Source organism: Channa argus, chromosome 9 (genome assembly GCF_033026475.1).
Source record: "Channa argus isolate prfri chromosome 9, Channa argus male v1.0, whole genome shotgun sequence".
Classification (NCBI taxonomy): domain Eukaryota; kingdom Metazoa; phylum Chordata; class Actinopteri; order Anabantiformes; family Channidae; genus Channa; species Channa argus.
Genome location: NC_090205.1, coordinates 9,612,770 through 9,630,071, shown reverse-complemented (window position 1 = coordinate 9,630,071; position 17,302 = coordinate 9,612,770). Strand labels below are relative to the sequence as shown.

The following is a 17,302-nucleotide window of genomic DNA, read 5'->3' as shown; positions in this document are numbered from 1 at the left end:
GTTCACTTTAAGCCAACAATTAAAGCATAATTTACTAGTCTTGGACCCAATTAAGATTTGAAAGGGAAAAATAATAGTTTAATAGATTTTGTGTCACTTGTAACATTCAAGTACAGTCAACAGTGATGCTTTAGGTTGGTTAAAAAAACATTATACACATGGTCCTCAAGTGAAAAAGAGCCGTAAAATAAAATGAACCTTAGTTAATAAGAAACTGACATGATTTAAAGAGTAAGACTGCTGTTATTCTGTAACTTTAAACTAATTCCATGAAATGCCTTAGTGAGGATTTAAATCTCTAAAGGAGATGAAATGTGAGCAGAACGTCTAATACATTTTACCCAAAGCACAAAAGTAAAACTACTCCATTAAGAAATCAGTGTATTTCAAACAACACTGTTAATGTTAATTATGGCAAAACATGTAGTAATCTCATTAATAAAAAGTTAATTCATAATGATACATAAGCATTTATTAGTTCATAATATTAAACAACACAGTTTTATATACAAAAGCCACCAGGTGGTGTTTAAGTTGTAGCTGACTGGGGGTTATTTTGCATTTTATCCTAAACTGAACTTTCTATTTTGTAAACTGTTAACTCAATAATTATCTTTTGGACATTTTATGGAGAAAACTGAGATATAGAAGTTGTGACAGTCTACAGTTGCATGTGATAAATCAGTGCTGCTAATGCTACCAATGGCCACAGCTGTGTGTAACAGTCGTGTGGTAAAAGCTCACTGACACAGTAAACCCTCTTTCTTAGTAATCTTCCCTTCCAGTGGTGTTAGTGGGCACAATATGCAAACTCATGTTTAAGGGCGTTTCAATTCACTGCGAAATGATGTGTGAGTCTATAAATCTGCATGTGCATATTCCAGTCTTTGTGTGTACACACAGTTCTAGTTTCACATCTACACAAAGGTTCAATCTTGCAAAACTGTTACATTCTCTGTGGACATTAGCAAAGGTTTTGTAAACATGAGTAAACATTTGTTGGGGACTGTTTTCACAGTGGGTGCTGTAGTATTTATAGCCGCAGGTTGCTAAATGTAGCATGGACTCACAACAAACTACATGCCCATGTCCTGTCAAAGCTCAAGGCAAAGAGGAACATGTGATATCGTGCTTTGGCTGCACAGACAATACTTGTTAATAAGATCAATTCATTTTTGGTTCTGGCGTTTTCATGGGATTTGTTTAATATTAAAAAATACAGAATAATCCATCCTGGTTCCAGAATCACACAGAAGACACTAGTCACTGTACAAGGTGCACAAAAAGAAAAGGAACCCTCTCCGCTTCTTATCGCTTGTCCTGCATAGAACCTCCTCTTACTTACAGTTCAACCTCCACAGCATCATCGTCCATGTCACTGCTGCTGCCGAGGACAGATCCTTCAGCGTTGAGTCTTCTTGCAGGAGGTTCCAGAGGGACAGAAAATGGACCCAGGTCAGTCGTCTTCTGATGGCTAAGGAGTTAGATGAGATTAAGATAAGATGAGGATCTGCTTTATGGCTAAGAATGTTAATTTAAGAAAGCATTGATGAGCCTCACCTTGTACTGGAGCTGGGTCTGTGAACTTTACTCGCTTGAGAGTCAAGGGGACTGAACGGACAGGGGGACTTGCTCCCTAAATAATATAAAGACAAACGTGATCCAGCTTGTGCATGATGACAACAAGGAAATAAAAATCTGTCTGACTGGTGTGTAGCGTGGTACCTTCTAGTTTTTGTTTGGAAAAGGGAGAGCGATTGGGTGGGAGGCCCTTCCTGTCGGAGCCGACGTAGGACACAGCGTCCTCCCCTTCAGCCGCAGCCAGTAGAGAAGCACGATAGTAGATGAGAGGCTGCCAGCACTCCTCCCTGAGGTCAATAACATGCTCTGCAGTGTGTTTCCGAAGGTAGGAAAACCTGAACAGACACAAGAAGACTTTCAGAAATTTCACCAGGTTTAGCTTTCAGAAAAAACCCAGTCCTGTATGTTACATGAAGTACTTACACTGCTTTCTTGTCTGGTTTAAGCAGTTTGCTGGAGAACTCACTGAGGATGGTCAGGTAGGAGAGGTATGGTGGTGTAGGTGTTCCTGGGCTCTGGCGAAACTCGTGAAACACAAAGTCTACACTGTTCCTGCAAATATTAAGGAGAAAACACAGACTAACAATGTAAAACATCATAAAAACCTGCAAAACAAAACAAACAAAACGAGCTCCTGCTGACCTGTGGATCAAGACGATGCATTCTCGAAACTTGACGAGGTCCCCGAAGGTAAGAGCGAAGCGCCTGGCCAACTCCTTGATGCTGGTGAAGGTCTGGACTCCTGGGTGAACCCTACCCCCACTTTCCTGCTCCTTTTTGAGACGCACAAAAAGCTGGAGAATACAGAGAAAATCATCAGCATCTTTTGTCTGGGAACCCACATAGTTTATACTGTGGAGTGTGTAGAGAGCTACTGTACCTGCTGCAAACAAAGCACCAGAGTTTGGGCACTTTCTATCTTATCCATCTGTCTGGTCCTATACATCGTCTCCTTGATGATGTCTCCAAAGTCATTATAATACTGCGGACGAAAACGGAGAAAATATCCAGGATATACACAATATAATATTAATGCTGTCCAACATAAACAGCCGTCTGATTAATAATGTTGTTAAATATTTGACTATCTTGACATGAATGGGACAACCTGGAAACACAATGGTTCTCACTACTGTTCTCACTGGCAAAGAAGTATCAAAAAAAAAGTCTCTTAATGGAAAAGTAGAAAATTCTTGAGGGTTTTGGAAATATCTTCAGAATGGCGCACACAAGCTGCCAGGTGGATCAGCTTCTTTGTGCTCAAATGTGATGGGAAAACATGTACTTACTTTACCACATTTACTTCTACTCCCCCATTGAAAAATACACAATGTATAATTATGACCATATTTTCCATTTAAGAAGTTTACAGAAATCTTTCATACCCACATGACTTTCTTGGTGTGAAACAGACTGTAATCGTTCAAACATTCTGTTTGTACGTCAATGTCTTAAACACACAACACAATAGCTGATTGTAAAGTCTGAAAATGAGGACACACCTAACTAACTATGTTCTGTCAAAACACGCGGGGTCTCCTGTGCTGGACTTTTTATTGGTCAGATTCAGGGACTCAGTGAAATATGACAAAACATTACTTCTTCTGAAAACCCAACCTGTCCTTTATACGTTTTGTATAAGTTAATTAATACCCAGAACTTAGTTAGTTTGTGTATCTTTTTTTTTTTTTTTTAACTTGGTGGGAAAGCACACATGCACTGCCCAAAAACGCTGAACTCCTCCTTTAAGGACTTTACCTTCATGTAATACATGAAGACCTCAGCTGCCATGCTCATCTCCAGCACTCCGTGAACTATCAGTTTGCAGAAGGCTGCGAGCAGATTTCTTCGTGCGTGGAGATCCTCGAGCCTCTCTACTTCCAAGGTTTCACTGACTGAGGGAGCCAGATGGGAGTTGAAGCACACGGGTTGAACGCGAAGTGGTCCGAGAGAAGGGAGAATGGGGTGAAGTAACGAGAGCGATTAATCGTAACAAATCGTATAACAGAAAGAAAAGAACAAAGCAGAGGCACAGAGAGTGTTTTAGTGAGTTTCAGGACAATGGCTTTAGCAGGTGGAAATCAAAGATAACATAAGACAAGAGTTATGGTTGTGACACCATGTGGCTTCAATCTTTCACAAGGCTAATAAAATAGGCTCGGAGGTGAGCCAGAGTTAATGGAATTTTCTCACGGAAAGAGATTGCCCTGATTTTATGATTTAACTCAGTGCCCTTGCCCTCTGACTGATCTCTGATCCAGCAGCTAATAGAAAACACTGTGTGTGTATGATAAAACCTTTACCAGGCAAATCCAATAAAACAATAGGGTTTTATTACATGTTCAAAAACCAATAATCCCATATTGTATTTAAGACTTTCCCACCAGGACAGTTATTGACTTCTCTGGACTCTCCCATATTTGGATGCAATATGTCTCCGAAAGTTGAAGCTATTTTAAAGATAATAAAATGTTTAGTTATAGTCAGCTATGAATGAATTCATAAGTTCACCTGCAGGACTTTTGCAAAGAGAACACCCCCGACACATCAATCTTGTTTTTCTCATTTCGGAACAGACAGCAGCATACTGTCGTCATCAATTTACAAGCTGCATCACTTTGCATAACAAAGTCTAACATCCTTTCATACAAATTAGTCAACCTGTTTAAGTCTGAGGATATTAACAAGGGTTCCTTTGTAATCGAGGGTCAATTGTCAGGTCAGATTGAGAATCAGACCCCATTTACAGTCAGAAGGCAGCTCGGCAACGACTTATTAAGCCAAATGTGTGGCCGTGCATTTAATATTTGCATGCTTTAAAGGCGGCGAGCTGCAAGAAACACGATGCTGCTCTGGCTGAGTCAGAGTGCCATCTACTGTGCTGTGCTGCGAGGAGTTTTTCTCCTTGGAATCCCACATGCTGCCCAAGCAATGAAAAACAAATTACAAATGCATCCTCAACTGGGGCTGTCCTGGTAGCCTAGGCAACAGCTTCATTTAATGGTTTTATGGTAAGATTTTCAATGAAAAACACAAAATGAAAAATGTGAAAAAAATACTGTTCTCAAACTGTTTGGCCTTTAGTGACCTTCTAAAAAAAAAAGCACCCTTCTCATGTTACTAACTTCTTAGTCCATTAAAGAGACATTTCGCCATTTAGCTTCTCCAAAAATTGGAAGTTTTTTATGTAGTAAACTTTTTAATTTTGGATAATGAACCACCGTTCAATTTTTAACGGATGATTAGACGCTGAACTTTGTTTGTTTTTGCGGGTTTCTGGAAATTAGGTAGAAAAAAATGTGTTACTGCAGTGTGTGGGACATTTTGGACTATGTGATGTTTGATTTATTGATAAATATATCAGTTTCACACACACACACACACACACACACACACACACACACACACACACACACACACTCTCGTACTGAAGGAATTGAGTGAACATGAACTGACTTTGGCAGTTCAGAGACATTAATATTTAGTCCGTCTAGAAAACTCTGATGGACACGCTGGTATATTTTTCATACACCACATCATTTTCTATGTTTTTATCCCTAAAACGTGAATATAATATAACAAACCTAATAACTACATTGTATAAAAAAAGTTCCCTTCAAGCTTGTAACAAATGGCTCCGGCCTTTTTTGGAAATATCCCAGTAATGTAACAGTGAAATCCAGCGGATCTTTTTAATGGAGAATCCAGAACCAGTAAAATTCAGCACATTTACCACATTTACTTCTACTCCCTCACTGAAAAATACACAATGTATAATTATGACCATAGTTTTCGTTTAAGAAGTTTACAGAAATCTTCCATAGCCAAATGACTTTCTTAGTGTGAAACAGACGTTTGGACTGTAATTGTTTGACATTCTGTTTGTACGTCAATGTCTTCAACACACAACACAATAGCGGATTGTTGAAGACAGCAAAAAAAGATTTCTACTGACAAAGTCTACACATTCTGCTCACTGAAGCTCAAACTTTCAAGAAGAGTAAAAATAAGCAAAACTTATTTTGTGTTGAGAGGACTTCATGTAAACAGGCTGAGCTCTCACCTCTGCTTTGGCCGTCACAGTCCCGACCGACAAACACATGTGCGCATACAAAGGTCAACAGCGCCCTCTGCAGTTTAGGGCTCGGTGTGTAGAGCAGTGGACCAAACGACGTGGGATCCCACACGTGTAGTTGGTAAGAGTGAGCAGTGAGCACATCACAAACTCCCAGAAAAGCCTCAAATGGAAAAAAGAAATTGTTAGAAAAACGTAAACGGTGCCACTGTAGTTTAAACCATTATTGTGCGTTTCCTGGCGAACCTGTCGTCGCAAACTGAGGTCCGAGTGGGAGAGACAGACGTGACTCCTCTCACAGAACAGACGCAGCTGAAGCCTCTGGGCCAAAGCCTTATCCTAAAACACACACACACACACACACACGTTTAGGTTAAGGAGAACAGGTAAAAGAGAAATTGATGAAATTGCTGCAGTTCTTCTTTAAATCAAATGACCTACTGCAGCATTTTGAGCTACTTTACTCGATTATTTCCATCACATGCACTTGACGTTTACTACATCACTACATTTTTGTAACAGCTAAAGTCACCACTACAAGTCAGTGTTTAGGTTGTAAGGTGCAAAACGTATACATTTATAAAGTTTGCTTTAATATGAAGCGATATAGTAAAAAGTAACTTCACCTCAACCAATTTCAACATAAAAAAACAAACATATTAAAACACTGATATGAAGCACTGAGAGGGGGCATTATTAACACTATTCATTTTTTAAACAGTCTGCATATTTTGTTGTTGATAATTTTATCATTGGCTTAAAATTTAAAGCTAGAGCTTTAAGATCATTGAGATCATTGCACTCTGCTCTGCCATATTCTTTCATCCTCAGCTAGGCTCTGCACCACCTCCAGATATTCATAGTTACATGTCCAAACACAGTGATTCCTTTAAGAGAGGTGCATTAAAGTTCTCTTACAAAAATTCTCTCTTTTCTCCTTAACAACACAATTTTACCTGGAGGTAGATTTCAACTTACACAAGACTTATACAAGATTTGTTTGGATTTCGTGTGACACTTTGCTGTGATAAAAGCCGTGAGCCCCACGACTTGTGCAAACAGATTCATATGCAAAACAAAAAACATCTGTTCTTCTGTTTGCTTTTGTTGTATGCATTGTTTCTTTATTTTATGGAGCCAGTTTTTTTAATTCTCTCTGCTGCAATCTTGCCATATAGATCTTAATCTTGTTGAGGTTTTCTAATTAAAACTATGGTACATAAAAGAAAAAAAAGGGAATGAATATAATGTCTTCATCAATATAAAAAAGTGTTTTAAATCTTATACCAGCATATTATAAGCAGATGTGACTCACTCTGGAGTTTAGAGTTTCGCTGCTTGTGTTGAGAGACCAGAGCATGGAGAAGCACAAACACTGCAGTAATTCCTGCAGCACCTTCACACAAAAAGGGAAGAGAACAGAGAAGGAGACTGAGGGCATCGACAATGTAATAGAAAGAAAGTGGATAAATAAGTTAAATCAGGGTACCTGAGGTGGTGCTTCACCCTGGCTGCTCTCCACCGACAGGAGAGGAGACAGCAGCTTGAACAGATTCCACTGAGAGAGATCATGACAGCTGCAACAAAAAGAACAGATATTTACAGCCCTGGCAGAACATTGTTAGCTCACACTTCATTGTGAACAAGTATGAAATTATACTTGTGAAAAGCTGTGAGTTTCTTCAGTGTGGTTAAAATTTCTCCAGTTTTCTCGTCATCAGCAGAGAAACTGTCACCCTACAACAAAGAATAGGAAACGTTCAGTAGTTATTAGAAATGTGGTGACAGACGCACTGACAGGAGAGGACACAGCAGCATTAACAACATTAAAATATCTGAAAGAGGTGCTAAAGGACCAAAAGCAGGCATAAAATGACCAATACAACACTAATTATAATCCTGAAATGACTAAAATACACAACGCAAAAAATAAACCGACATGAAATGATCATAAAGGGAATCAAAAAATAAATAAAAAGAAAGGGTGGGGGATGATTTTCTCATAATCTGTCCGTGCATGCACATTACCTTTGCAGGGTCCTCCAACAGTGCAGTGAGATGGTCCACCCAGCGCTGGACCAGAGAGTCTCTGGCAGCTCGGGTCAAGGAGCACCAGGCCATCTCCTCCCCACACAGACTGAGGTATGTGCGGGCCGCGGCCTCCAGAACAGCAGTGCCCGAGTGGAGGTCCAACACAGCTTCCATCTCTGCCAACAGTACGGAAAGACCCTGCAGCAGAGGAACAGGAGCAAAACCAGCTCATGTTAAAATCTGTCAGCTGTGACAATTCTGTGGCAGTGACAGCTAACAGCCGTTGGGCTAAATATCCATTTATACTCTCTCAGGAAAAGTAAGCAGTTAAAAAAAAGGAGATGGTTTGATAAAGTTAATCAACATAAAATGTAATTTCTGATCACTGATTAGTCCCCTCAACCTCCCCTAAAATACAAAATGTGTTTGCTACAGCCACACAGATGTTATGTTTGTCCTGCTTCCATCAGTTTCAGTTTTGTTTGTTTTTAAAATTCAACAAAATGACAGGACTTGACTTCAGGACTTGACATTTGGTGTTTATACTGCAGTAGCTTTCTGACATTTTCAAACTGACGCGACGTACAATGGTTAGCAGATAACTCTGTAACCAGTTAGTGCACCGCTGCCTTAAGATTTAATCAACAGAAGGAGAAAGAGTTCATACGGTAAAAAGCAGAAACAGAGAGTTTCAGATTAACTTAAAATTAATTTAACTCTACAAACTGCTGTACCAAGGTTCTGCTTTAACCCCAGTAACTGTGAAATTTTTATGTTGGTTGGCTGAAGTGTGCAGAAGACATCATATAAATACTTTGTTTAAGTTGCTTTTTAGTGTTCTAATCAGTAATTAGAGTTCTGTCTTTCGCCTGCTCACAAAATGAAATAAAACGATCAAATGAATAAAAAGGACCCCTTCATGTTTCATTTCATTTCCTGTGATGTATTTAGGTAAGTTGAAACTGTAGCATGCAGACCTGTGTTTTTTCAGCTGCAAGACTCTCAGAGAGAAAGTACTGAGGAATCTTCATCAGGGAGGCAACAACGTCCCAGCTACCTGAAAACTACATAAAGAACATCAATAAAAAAAGCATCAAAACGCCCAGATTCTATATGAGCAGCACAGAGATCTGATTTGTTTTATTACAAAATAAAATGGAAATATAAAATGTGAAAACGTGAAACGTGAAATTAATAAATACCTTGGTCAGTAACTTTGGAAGCATCACAAGGAAATGTTCAGTAAGTTTATTACAGTCTTCAATCTGAATTTTCTTTTCTCTGGCATTCATTACCTGCAACATTAAGGACACACATTGAATTATGTGGTTTCATATTTTTTTCATGCTCACACAGTCCAATAGTTCAAGTGCAATAAATATAATGTAAAGTGTTTGTTTCATGAGAATCTTTCTGCCACAGACCTTCTTGGCTCCGCTCCTCCCAGCCAGAACAGGTCCCTCTGAGGCCTGACGCACCGACGCCACCATGATCTCAACAAGCACAGTTTGCTCGGCCTGAGTAAGACCTACAAACATGTCGAATTGAAATGCATGCAAAACATATTCCCTAGAGACAAGCGTGACATTTACTTCACACAACATGTGACAAGGTACTAGGATACTAATGAAGCAGTTTTATGTTGGAAATGTACTTTACTTGAAACCAACCACATGAGACTGTTAGACCCTTTGACAAACTGGGATTCAATTAGAGGAGACAATTAACTTAAAATACACAACACGCCTTTTTTGATAAATTAGGACAACACAAATCCAACAACAATTTTAAAACATTAACATTAAATAAAAATACATTTGGGCTCCAAAGAAAAAAGAAAACACTGCACAATGTATTCACTGAAACCCAAGCTGAAGTATGTTGTTTGTCCATTAGACCCAACTAAGGCGTTTAGGCAATAAACCTTTTAGTCACACTTCTGCATGGCTGCACTTCTTTGTAGAGACGTCTACTAAAATGTGTGCACTGTGGACGGTGGCTAGTGAAACCATTTAAACTGATGGCCAAGATCTTTCCAAATGCACAGTCTTTCTAACCTGGGCTGTCCTGCAGTAGTATAGACGTGAGTGTGGACCAGTCCTTTAGCAGAGCTCCACCACTGTCCCACAGACTGTCCACTAAGTAAACCACATGATTATGCAACTGCAGGGACACAGAGACATGGACATGTTAATGCAGTAAGCGCATACAGGAACATTGCCTAGACATACACAAGTTAGTCCAATGTGTTTACCTCTGACTCCTGGTAGAAATGCAGCAGAGCTTTCAGTCTGGCAAATGTTTGTTGTCTATGTGTCTCTTCTTCATTGTTGCCATCCTGAGTATCAGATGCATCAGCTACAGTGTTGAGATGCCTGAGATAAAAACCAACAACATCCATGTAAACACTAATTGACTGTATTTTTGTTTGGGATTTGAGACTGAGGTGAGTGTACCTTGAGAAGAGGAGCTCCCCTGCTGTGGCTGCCAGAGGGCGCTGTGCAGAGTAAACAAACTGGAGGAGCTGCTTGTAGTCCTCTGGACTGAGTACATCGTCCGATGTTCTGAGGAGTCAGAAGCACATTACACAGAACATTTGGTGAACAGTATGAGATGAGTGGGAACAGATAAAGCCAACAAACAGGCTGGTGACTCACTTGGAAATGAGAACAAGTAGTTTCATGGTCTGCACTGCCACTTCATTATCCTTATCGAGGGTCATGGAGATCATTCGCTCCTGAAACACATACAGTAGTTTTACACTTGTTCATACAGAAGCAGAATCCTGTTTAACCCTGCATTTTAAAACCTTTTTATAGACACTTCCTCCTCTTACATGCCAGTTTAGTGTAAGGGGATGCAAACCTTACCTTGAACCTAACACCACAATAATGCACATTATGCTAGTACTAATGTTCTTTCCATCATCAGAAGTAACAAAGATGGAGTAATAAAATATATTTCAGTGCAAAATGTTGTATCCCTTTTGGTAAATTAAAAATGTACTTTAAACCATTTCTGGAGAAATAACTAAAGTACTAGCTGAAAGTACATTACATACAAAAGTATGTTGATTGAATAAAATATATTTTTGAACCTGACTGTATTTTTATTTTGTGACGACCACAAACCTACTGAAGCTAGAGAGATGCGCGCTGTACCTTGAAGCGGCTGGTGAACAGGTCTAGTTTAGGCAGGAGCAGCGGATCTCCATACAAACCCTGCAGACTCAACACACACTTGAGACGGACGTCTGGTATCTAAAAGACAACATGCAGAGATGTTTGAGGTTGTTCAATCAAACACAATTAAAAAGACTATAAGAAAATTATTATGACGTATATATATCACGTTATGCGTTTGCGGTTGTTTACCTTGTCATACAACATCCAGCCCATGTATTTGAGGTAGCTATCATTGAGGAATACAGAACTGTAGAGCTTCATCCACAAACCCAACTCCTCCATACAGATGGAGCGAATTTCTGGAAGCACGTCACTGCAAAGACACACAAATATAATAAGTTCCATGCTGAAATAAAAAACAGTCCAGTGCACAGTACAGATTGTTTTGTGTGTAAATCTGGTCAATTTACCAGTATCTTTTCAGAAAAACTCCTTTAAATATGATGTCCATCATGCTTTCTATCTCTGCCCTCTTCTCCTGCAGCTTCAGGAGCAGATGGAGAAATGCACAGAAGTCACACAGTGAATAAGATGTGATATTTTCACAAAGAGCAAACACAAATTCATTGTACAAAGTTATGAATGTCTTACCTCCTTGAGCTTCTTCTGTATTTTGTCCAGTTGTGGTGTGCTTTTCTGCCTCACGTTTTTTGCCTTCTGCACCTTGGACAGCTTCTGACTGTTTTCAATCCCAACGGTAAGGCTCAGAGCCACATTCAAAAAAGCGCTCAGCAGCTTTACCGCTAATCAGTGAAGTTCAAATGACAACACAGAGTACAGATTACTTCACTGAAATATTTACTGTGTGTACGTTTTTTGCATGTTTTCTGTCACTTACCTGCTAGGGTGCAGGTGTGTCTGAAAGCCCGTATATAAGAGTTTGACAGCTCGGTGAGAAGTGAGATGAGGGTGTTCATCAGGTAACTGTCAAAGATGATGTTGTGCTGACACTGAGCCACCAGCACCGATACAAAGTCGGAGAACTCAGAATGAAACCAGCGGCCATATGGTGCAGACTGTATAAGAGGATATTCAACGCTGTCCTACAGAAGAAACGGGGAGAGTAGCATAGAGACAGAGAGAAACTTGTCCTCAGTACAAACTGCCCTAATGAGTTTTACTACCTAGAATATGTACTTACAGGGAATAAATGAAATTATTTAGTATGTTTGTGACAACACTGTATGTTTGATTATTTGAGAACAAATTAGGATTATGTGAATATTTGAAGAAAAAAAAGCACAAGAAACTGACCGCGTCCATTGGCCATGTGACTGTGAGAATCCATGGAAAAGCCAGAAACCTCTTGTACTGCAGACCAGCAACCTAAAACAAAACATCTGGTTTCAGTTCAAAGTGTTAAAACTGAGAGACAAAGCACAGAACAAAGGTCAAGACCTCTCACCTCATCTAGCTCCTCAACCATCTTATTCATCACATCACTTTCTTCTTTGCTCTGACACATCTCGGCCGTGACCACACCTGCCAAAGATAAAATGCAAACATAGACAAGTAATTATCTAGTCTGCGTCTATTTGTGTGTGTGTGTGTGTGTCAGTGTGTAGGTAGTGTCAACTTTGCCTTTGCATCCAGAGCACTGGATGAAGAAGCTGATAAGATCGAGGAGGGAGGAGTCTCGGTTCTTCATGTAAGCTTCAATCCAGTCATCGATCACTGCCTGCTCAAACATCACACAAGACTGAGTGAGTTTGTACTAATAATATACCAGGTAATTTTATGAAGGCTAATCGTTATCAGAAAATCTGAATATGCTGAGACCAGAATGCAATGTTAATATGCATAAATTCCAACAACAGAACAATCAAGCTCTAATTTTTTATTATATCAAAGGTGAAGCAATGTTTTCTGTCTCTCATTCCACTTCTAAAAAGGACAAAAGTTCTAATTTGTCAAACATGACAGCGGGGGCTTGGCAGACATTGGAGGATTGCTTGTGAGCAAATCAGAGGGGGAAAAAAAAGAAGAACATCTAAAAGAATCATTCAATTTTTAGACATTTCATTCACACAGTCGATGATTAGGGAGTCAGGCTGTCCCACCTGCATAGCAGCCTTGCCCATAGTGACCACCTCAAACAGGGTGACAGCCTCCACATGCCTCTTTTTACTGTGGCTGCCTCCTGCTTTGTTGACCCTGCTGCAACTGGCTTTGGCACATTTGACATTTTCTGAGCCATTGTGTGGCCTTTTCCTTCTTCTCTGTGGGGTGTATTATATAAAAAAAGAAAGAAATTATGAAAGATTAATGTTCACATATGAAGGAGTTTCCACCAGCAGAATAAACTCCTCTGCATTAACCCCTGAAATACATTGCTTTTTTGTCATTTGATGTTGATCATTAATCTAAAATCTTAGCTCTAACCACTGTCAAATACAATAATAATGAGGACATAAAAATATATATAATTGCATGTGATGTTTTTTTTTTGATAAATATCTTAACTGTCTCTTTAAAATGTCGGGAAAATACAAATTGTAATTTCTCAGAGCCCAAGATAAAGTCTCCAAGTTCCTCTTTGTCCATCCAAATGGCAAGATCTTCAGTTTATGGTTTGACAAGAAAGCAGCAGATCCTCACCATTGAAATGTGAATTTATTCATATATTTGATTTTTGCTAAATTATTAGAATAGTTGCAGGTTAGTTTTCTGGCAATAAAGTAACAGATTAATTGACTATTTCTTTCTGCTCTAAAATAACCAAACACTCGCACCTTGCTTATGAATGCAATGTAGGTTTTTTCTATCATACTTCGTTATACTACATATATATCTTGTGACTGTTATCAAGCATGCTTGAGCAGAAGAGTCTCCTTCATTAAACCATAAATAAAAAAACACCTACCACACTCTTTTTTCTATTCTCATTCCCCGACTCGTCCTCTGAGTGATTAACAGCCCTGGAGGAGTTTGCCTCATCTTGAGAGGTCTTACTGGGAGGTAAACAGCATTAAATTAGATCCCATGAATAAATAGATTACAATTAAGGACACTCTTAGAAAATAAATGAATCCATATTTTGATAGTAGGTGCTTACTCTTGCTGTGAAGACCTGGATGTACCTGGCGGCTCTGATATCATTTCCTGCTCAGACGTTTACAAGAGGCTCAGGACATAGTCTCTGCATCTGACAATACAGAATGATCTATGTTTGGTCTGAGAATTAATGTATAAAAGGCAGCATTTAGGTAACATTTTGAATACTTGGGACAATTTTAACTCTGTATTCCAGAGAAGAGTATCTTGCCAACAATGACTCTCCAGTAGGGGGTGTAGTATTGAAATGAATTGTATTGAAGTCTTGTTTTGAGGATTAAAATTACTGTCACATAGACTGATAGCAAATAAAAAAAATGTTTTATCACATAAAAAAAACACATTCTGGAAACATTAGTGATGCAATATTTGCATCACTGTGAGAGTTACTTTGCGATTATTTGGGATTCTGCCATTAGCTTGGGGATTTATAAATTAACACAATAAAGGCCCTAAATATATACTACACTATGAAATCTGACAAGTAGACATATATTGGAAAACTGTGTCCCAAGATGCAAGTTTCACATTATGCGACATAGAAAAGCATCAAATGTCCACGGCTGAGAACGTTGAAATAGTAGATATGTGACAAGTATTTTAAAAATGACTAAAGAAATGATTTTATCATCAAATAAGTTGCAGATGAATCTATTACAGATGAATGAACTAAAAGTTGGAGCTCAACCTTCACTTTTAACACTAAACAGCATTGATGCTTTGATTCTGGTCCACGTATTACTTACAAACCTTGACTTTGTGTTATGGTTGGAGGCTGGCTCAATGTTTACATGCAGGTGGTGCTTTAAATGCCCCCTCCCCTGGCAGCTGCTGGTACTAAATTAAAGAGTTGCTCAAGGACACTTCGGCACAATGACTACTGGCCCTTTGACTGCTGGACGGCAGAAAGACAACAGAGACAGCACTCTGCTGTCCGACCACTCAATTAGCCACAATATATCCGCAGAAAAGCGGAAATATCAGTAATAATTTCCCGAATTTGTGTGTACAACGTTAAGAAACATTAAAGCTGACCGACAGGTATTCAGACTGCTAAAGTTTTGTAACGTACCCTCTTTACGTGTCTTCATTCTTCCCTGAAGATCGCTGATGGATGGATTTCATTAAAACAAAAGGTGTCAGACTGAAATTATTTAAATACCTCCACGAATATGCTTGTTCTCTGTCCCAGCTCTCACAGTCAAGGACCCGGACAGCCTAACTCACGCCGATTGGCTGGGAAGAAAAGCCCCCACTTGACTGGGTTCCGTAAACGTCACTCACGTTGAGTCCCTCCCCCGGGGGGACTGTGACAGACAGACACCGTCCGGTTTGGTTATTCTGCTGCACCGCCGCAGGTGAACATCTGCAGCCCAGGAGACCTTTAGCAGATCCAGCGTTACTTAGCTTTACATTTTAAGTATAATGTTTAAAGTGCGTGGTTTTGACACTGTTTTTTAACTAATTACTCAGAAATATCTTAGCTGATTACTTTGGTGCTTAAAGTAAATGTTACAGCATGTACTTAGTGCTGCAGCTTGAGTAAAGTTTATGGACTAGTGGGTCACATGTTATAAATACTTACAACTACTTTTACGTGAGTATTAAGCAAGTGTAATTCTGTCAGCTGTGACCTTAACCCAGCCCGTTTGTGCCTCTGATCTTTTCAATTAAGCAGCGCACTATCTGTTAACTCAGAAGGGAGCTGTCCTGGTATTTCCTGGTTTACCTTTTGAACAGCAGGAGGAGCTGTTTATTCATAATTGGTGCACAAATTAGTGGATGAAGGATGAAGCATCACCACAGCGGAACGTGTTCCGCACGATTTTGTTTTGTTTTGTTTTGTTGTTTTTTTTACACCGGATGCTCTTCCTGCCACAACCCGCCCATTTTTATGGGGTTGCATTCGATAAATACTGTTTGCTTGTTGTAATCATTGCTCTTGGCAAAGGTGGTAGAAGTACATGTACTTGACTAAAAAAATTATTCAACTTTCAGTACCATTTCAAATTTTGCTCAAGTTGAAGTACATGCTTTTAAAGAGAACAAAAGTACAAGTACTGCATCAAGGGAAATTGTACTTTAACCAGTAAACAGGATTTGATGCTGTTGATAACATAAACGTGCAGTGAAAGTTGTGGCCAAGAAAACAGCGAATAATTAACAAAAATGAAGGACAAATATTTGTGGTACTATAGAGACTTGGTGTGGATCATTAAGAGCAGCTCAAGTCAGGGTGAAGCTCACTCTAACCACACTGTGTACTGATAGGTACATGTAATAACGATAATTCATAATAAAACATTATAATTATTATTTGTGCTGTATTTTTTGTGATGTAAACCTTTTTGTGGTCAATGATATATTTTTTAAGAATCTAAATGTGCAAAATCTAAGTAACTAAAGCTGTCAGATAAATGTACGACATTTCCCCTGTGAATTGTAGTGAAGAAAGTAATGTAATGCAAGTAATGCTAAGACATGTTCCAGTTAAGTATAAATACCTCAAAATTATACTCGTGTACAGTTCTTGAGAAAATGTACTTAGTTATGTATCACCTCTGTCTCCTAGCCATTAAAGTCTCCCTCCTTAATGCAATTTTATAGTATAATGAGACAGAATCAACAGCTTTTGCTAGTGGTGGAAAGGTACATTTACTTAAATGATGTGTTTGTGATGGGCAGCGCAGTGGAAGAGTGGCTAGTACTCCTGCCTCATAGCAAGTAGGTTCAGGGTTTGATCCCCGGACCAGATCTGTGTGGCGTCTGCATGATGACCTGCTCAGGTTGGACCACAGTCGCAGCGGCTCAGGTTTAACCTTCCATCTTATCATCTGATGCAATGTCATTGTACACTGTTGCCCATACAATTGGAATCATTTCGTTTTAACGCACATTCCTCTTTTTTTTTCTTTTTTTTAAGCTTAGAGAAGATATAAATGTTATCAAGAATTATTCACATTGTCAGTTTAATTTCATAAGAAGTGGTAAAAGATATTTTATTCTAACTTTATGGGCAACGGCGTATAATCACAAATAAAGTACTGGTGTACAATTTTGAGGTATTTCTTCTTTACTTAAGTGTTTGCATTTGCAGTTTTTTCTGTCTTTCGCAATTTGATCCTGATGAATTCTGACATCATCTTGAAATATGTTGATGGAAAAACCTGGTCATTCAGTACATTCAGGTAGTCAGCTACTCATTTCATCATGTAGGGTTGAATAACTTTTTGCCAGCTGAGACATTTTAGTCACTGTAATTATCCGATGGAAGTCTCTCACCTATTTCCCTCTCACCTGTTATGATCTAAATCTGCCTGATGAACTAAACATGTATGAAGTGAGTCTCACAACAGGGAGAAAGGAAAAACATCTC

At 39.1% G+C, this 17,302-nt stretch overlaps 1 protein-coding gene across 2 annotated transcripts; it reads right to left on the bottom strand.

The window, feature by feature from the left end:
• Positions 1–65: 65 nt before the first annotated feature.
• Positions 66–15,150, bottom strand: si:ch211-269e2.1 (cohesin subunit SA-2). Of its 2 annotated transcripts, none has more exons than XM_067515512.1 (32): positions 14,999–15,150; positions 13,928–14,017; positions 13,736–13,823; positions 12,933–13,091; positions 12,454–12,550; positions 12,278–12,354; positions 12,127–12,198; positions 11,711–11,915; positions 11,464–11,615; positions 11,283–11,356; positions 11,062–11,185; positions 10,849–10,947; positions 10,345–10,424; positions 10,144–10,251; positions 9,942–10,062; positions 9,745–9,850; positions 9,112–9,215; positions 8,890–8,982; positions 8,665–8,751; positions 7,685–7,885; positions 7,317–7,393; positions 7,146–7,233; positions 6,972–7,052; positions 5,903–5,995; positions 5,645–5,819; positions 3,340–3,476; positions 2,462–2,563; positions 2,224–2,375; positions 2,005–2,133; positions 1,726–1,916; positions 1,561–1,636; positions 66–1,474 (listed from the first exon to the last, which is right to left on the bottom strand). In XM_067515512.1, the coding sequence occupies exons 2-32, from the start codon at positions 13,969–13,971 to the stop codon at positions 1,342–1,344; spliced, it is 3,525 nt and encodes a 1,174-aa protein (XP_067371613.1). In that variant the 5' UTR covers positions 13,972–14,017; positions 14,999–15,150; the 3' UTR covers positions 66–1,341. The 2 variants fall into 2 exon arrangements, with proteins under 2 accessions (XP_067371613.1, XP_067371614.1); XM_067515513.1 differs by having other exon boundaries at positions 13,928–14,046; positions 14,999–15,142.
• Between the last annotated feature and the right edge of the window lie 2,152 nt (positions 15,151–17,302).

Excerpts from the sequence above, each read along its gene's own strand:
- si:ch211-269e2.1 (XM_067515512.1), bottom strand. The coding sequence starts at position 13,971 with ATGATATCAGAGCCGCCAGGTACATCCAGGTCTTCACAGCAAGA. Across the intron at positions 12,551-12,932 it reads TGGGCAAGGCTGCTATGCAG|GCAGTGATCGATGACTGGAT; the intron begins GTGGGACAGCCT and ends ATGTTTGAGCAG. Across the intron at positions 9,851-9,941 it reads ATTTCTACCAGGAGTCAGAG|TTGCATAATCATGTGGTTTA; the intron begins GTAAACACATTG and ends GTGTCCCTGCAG.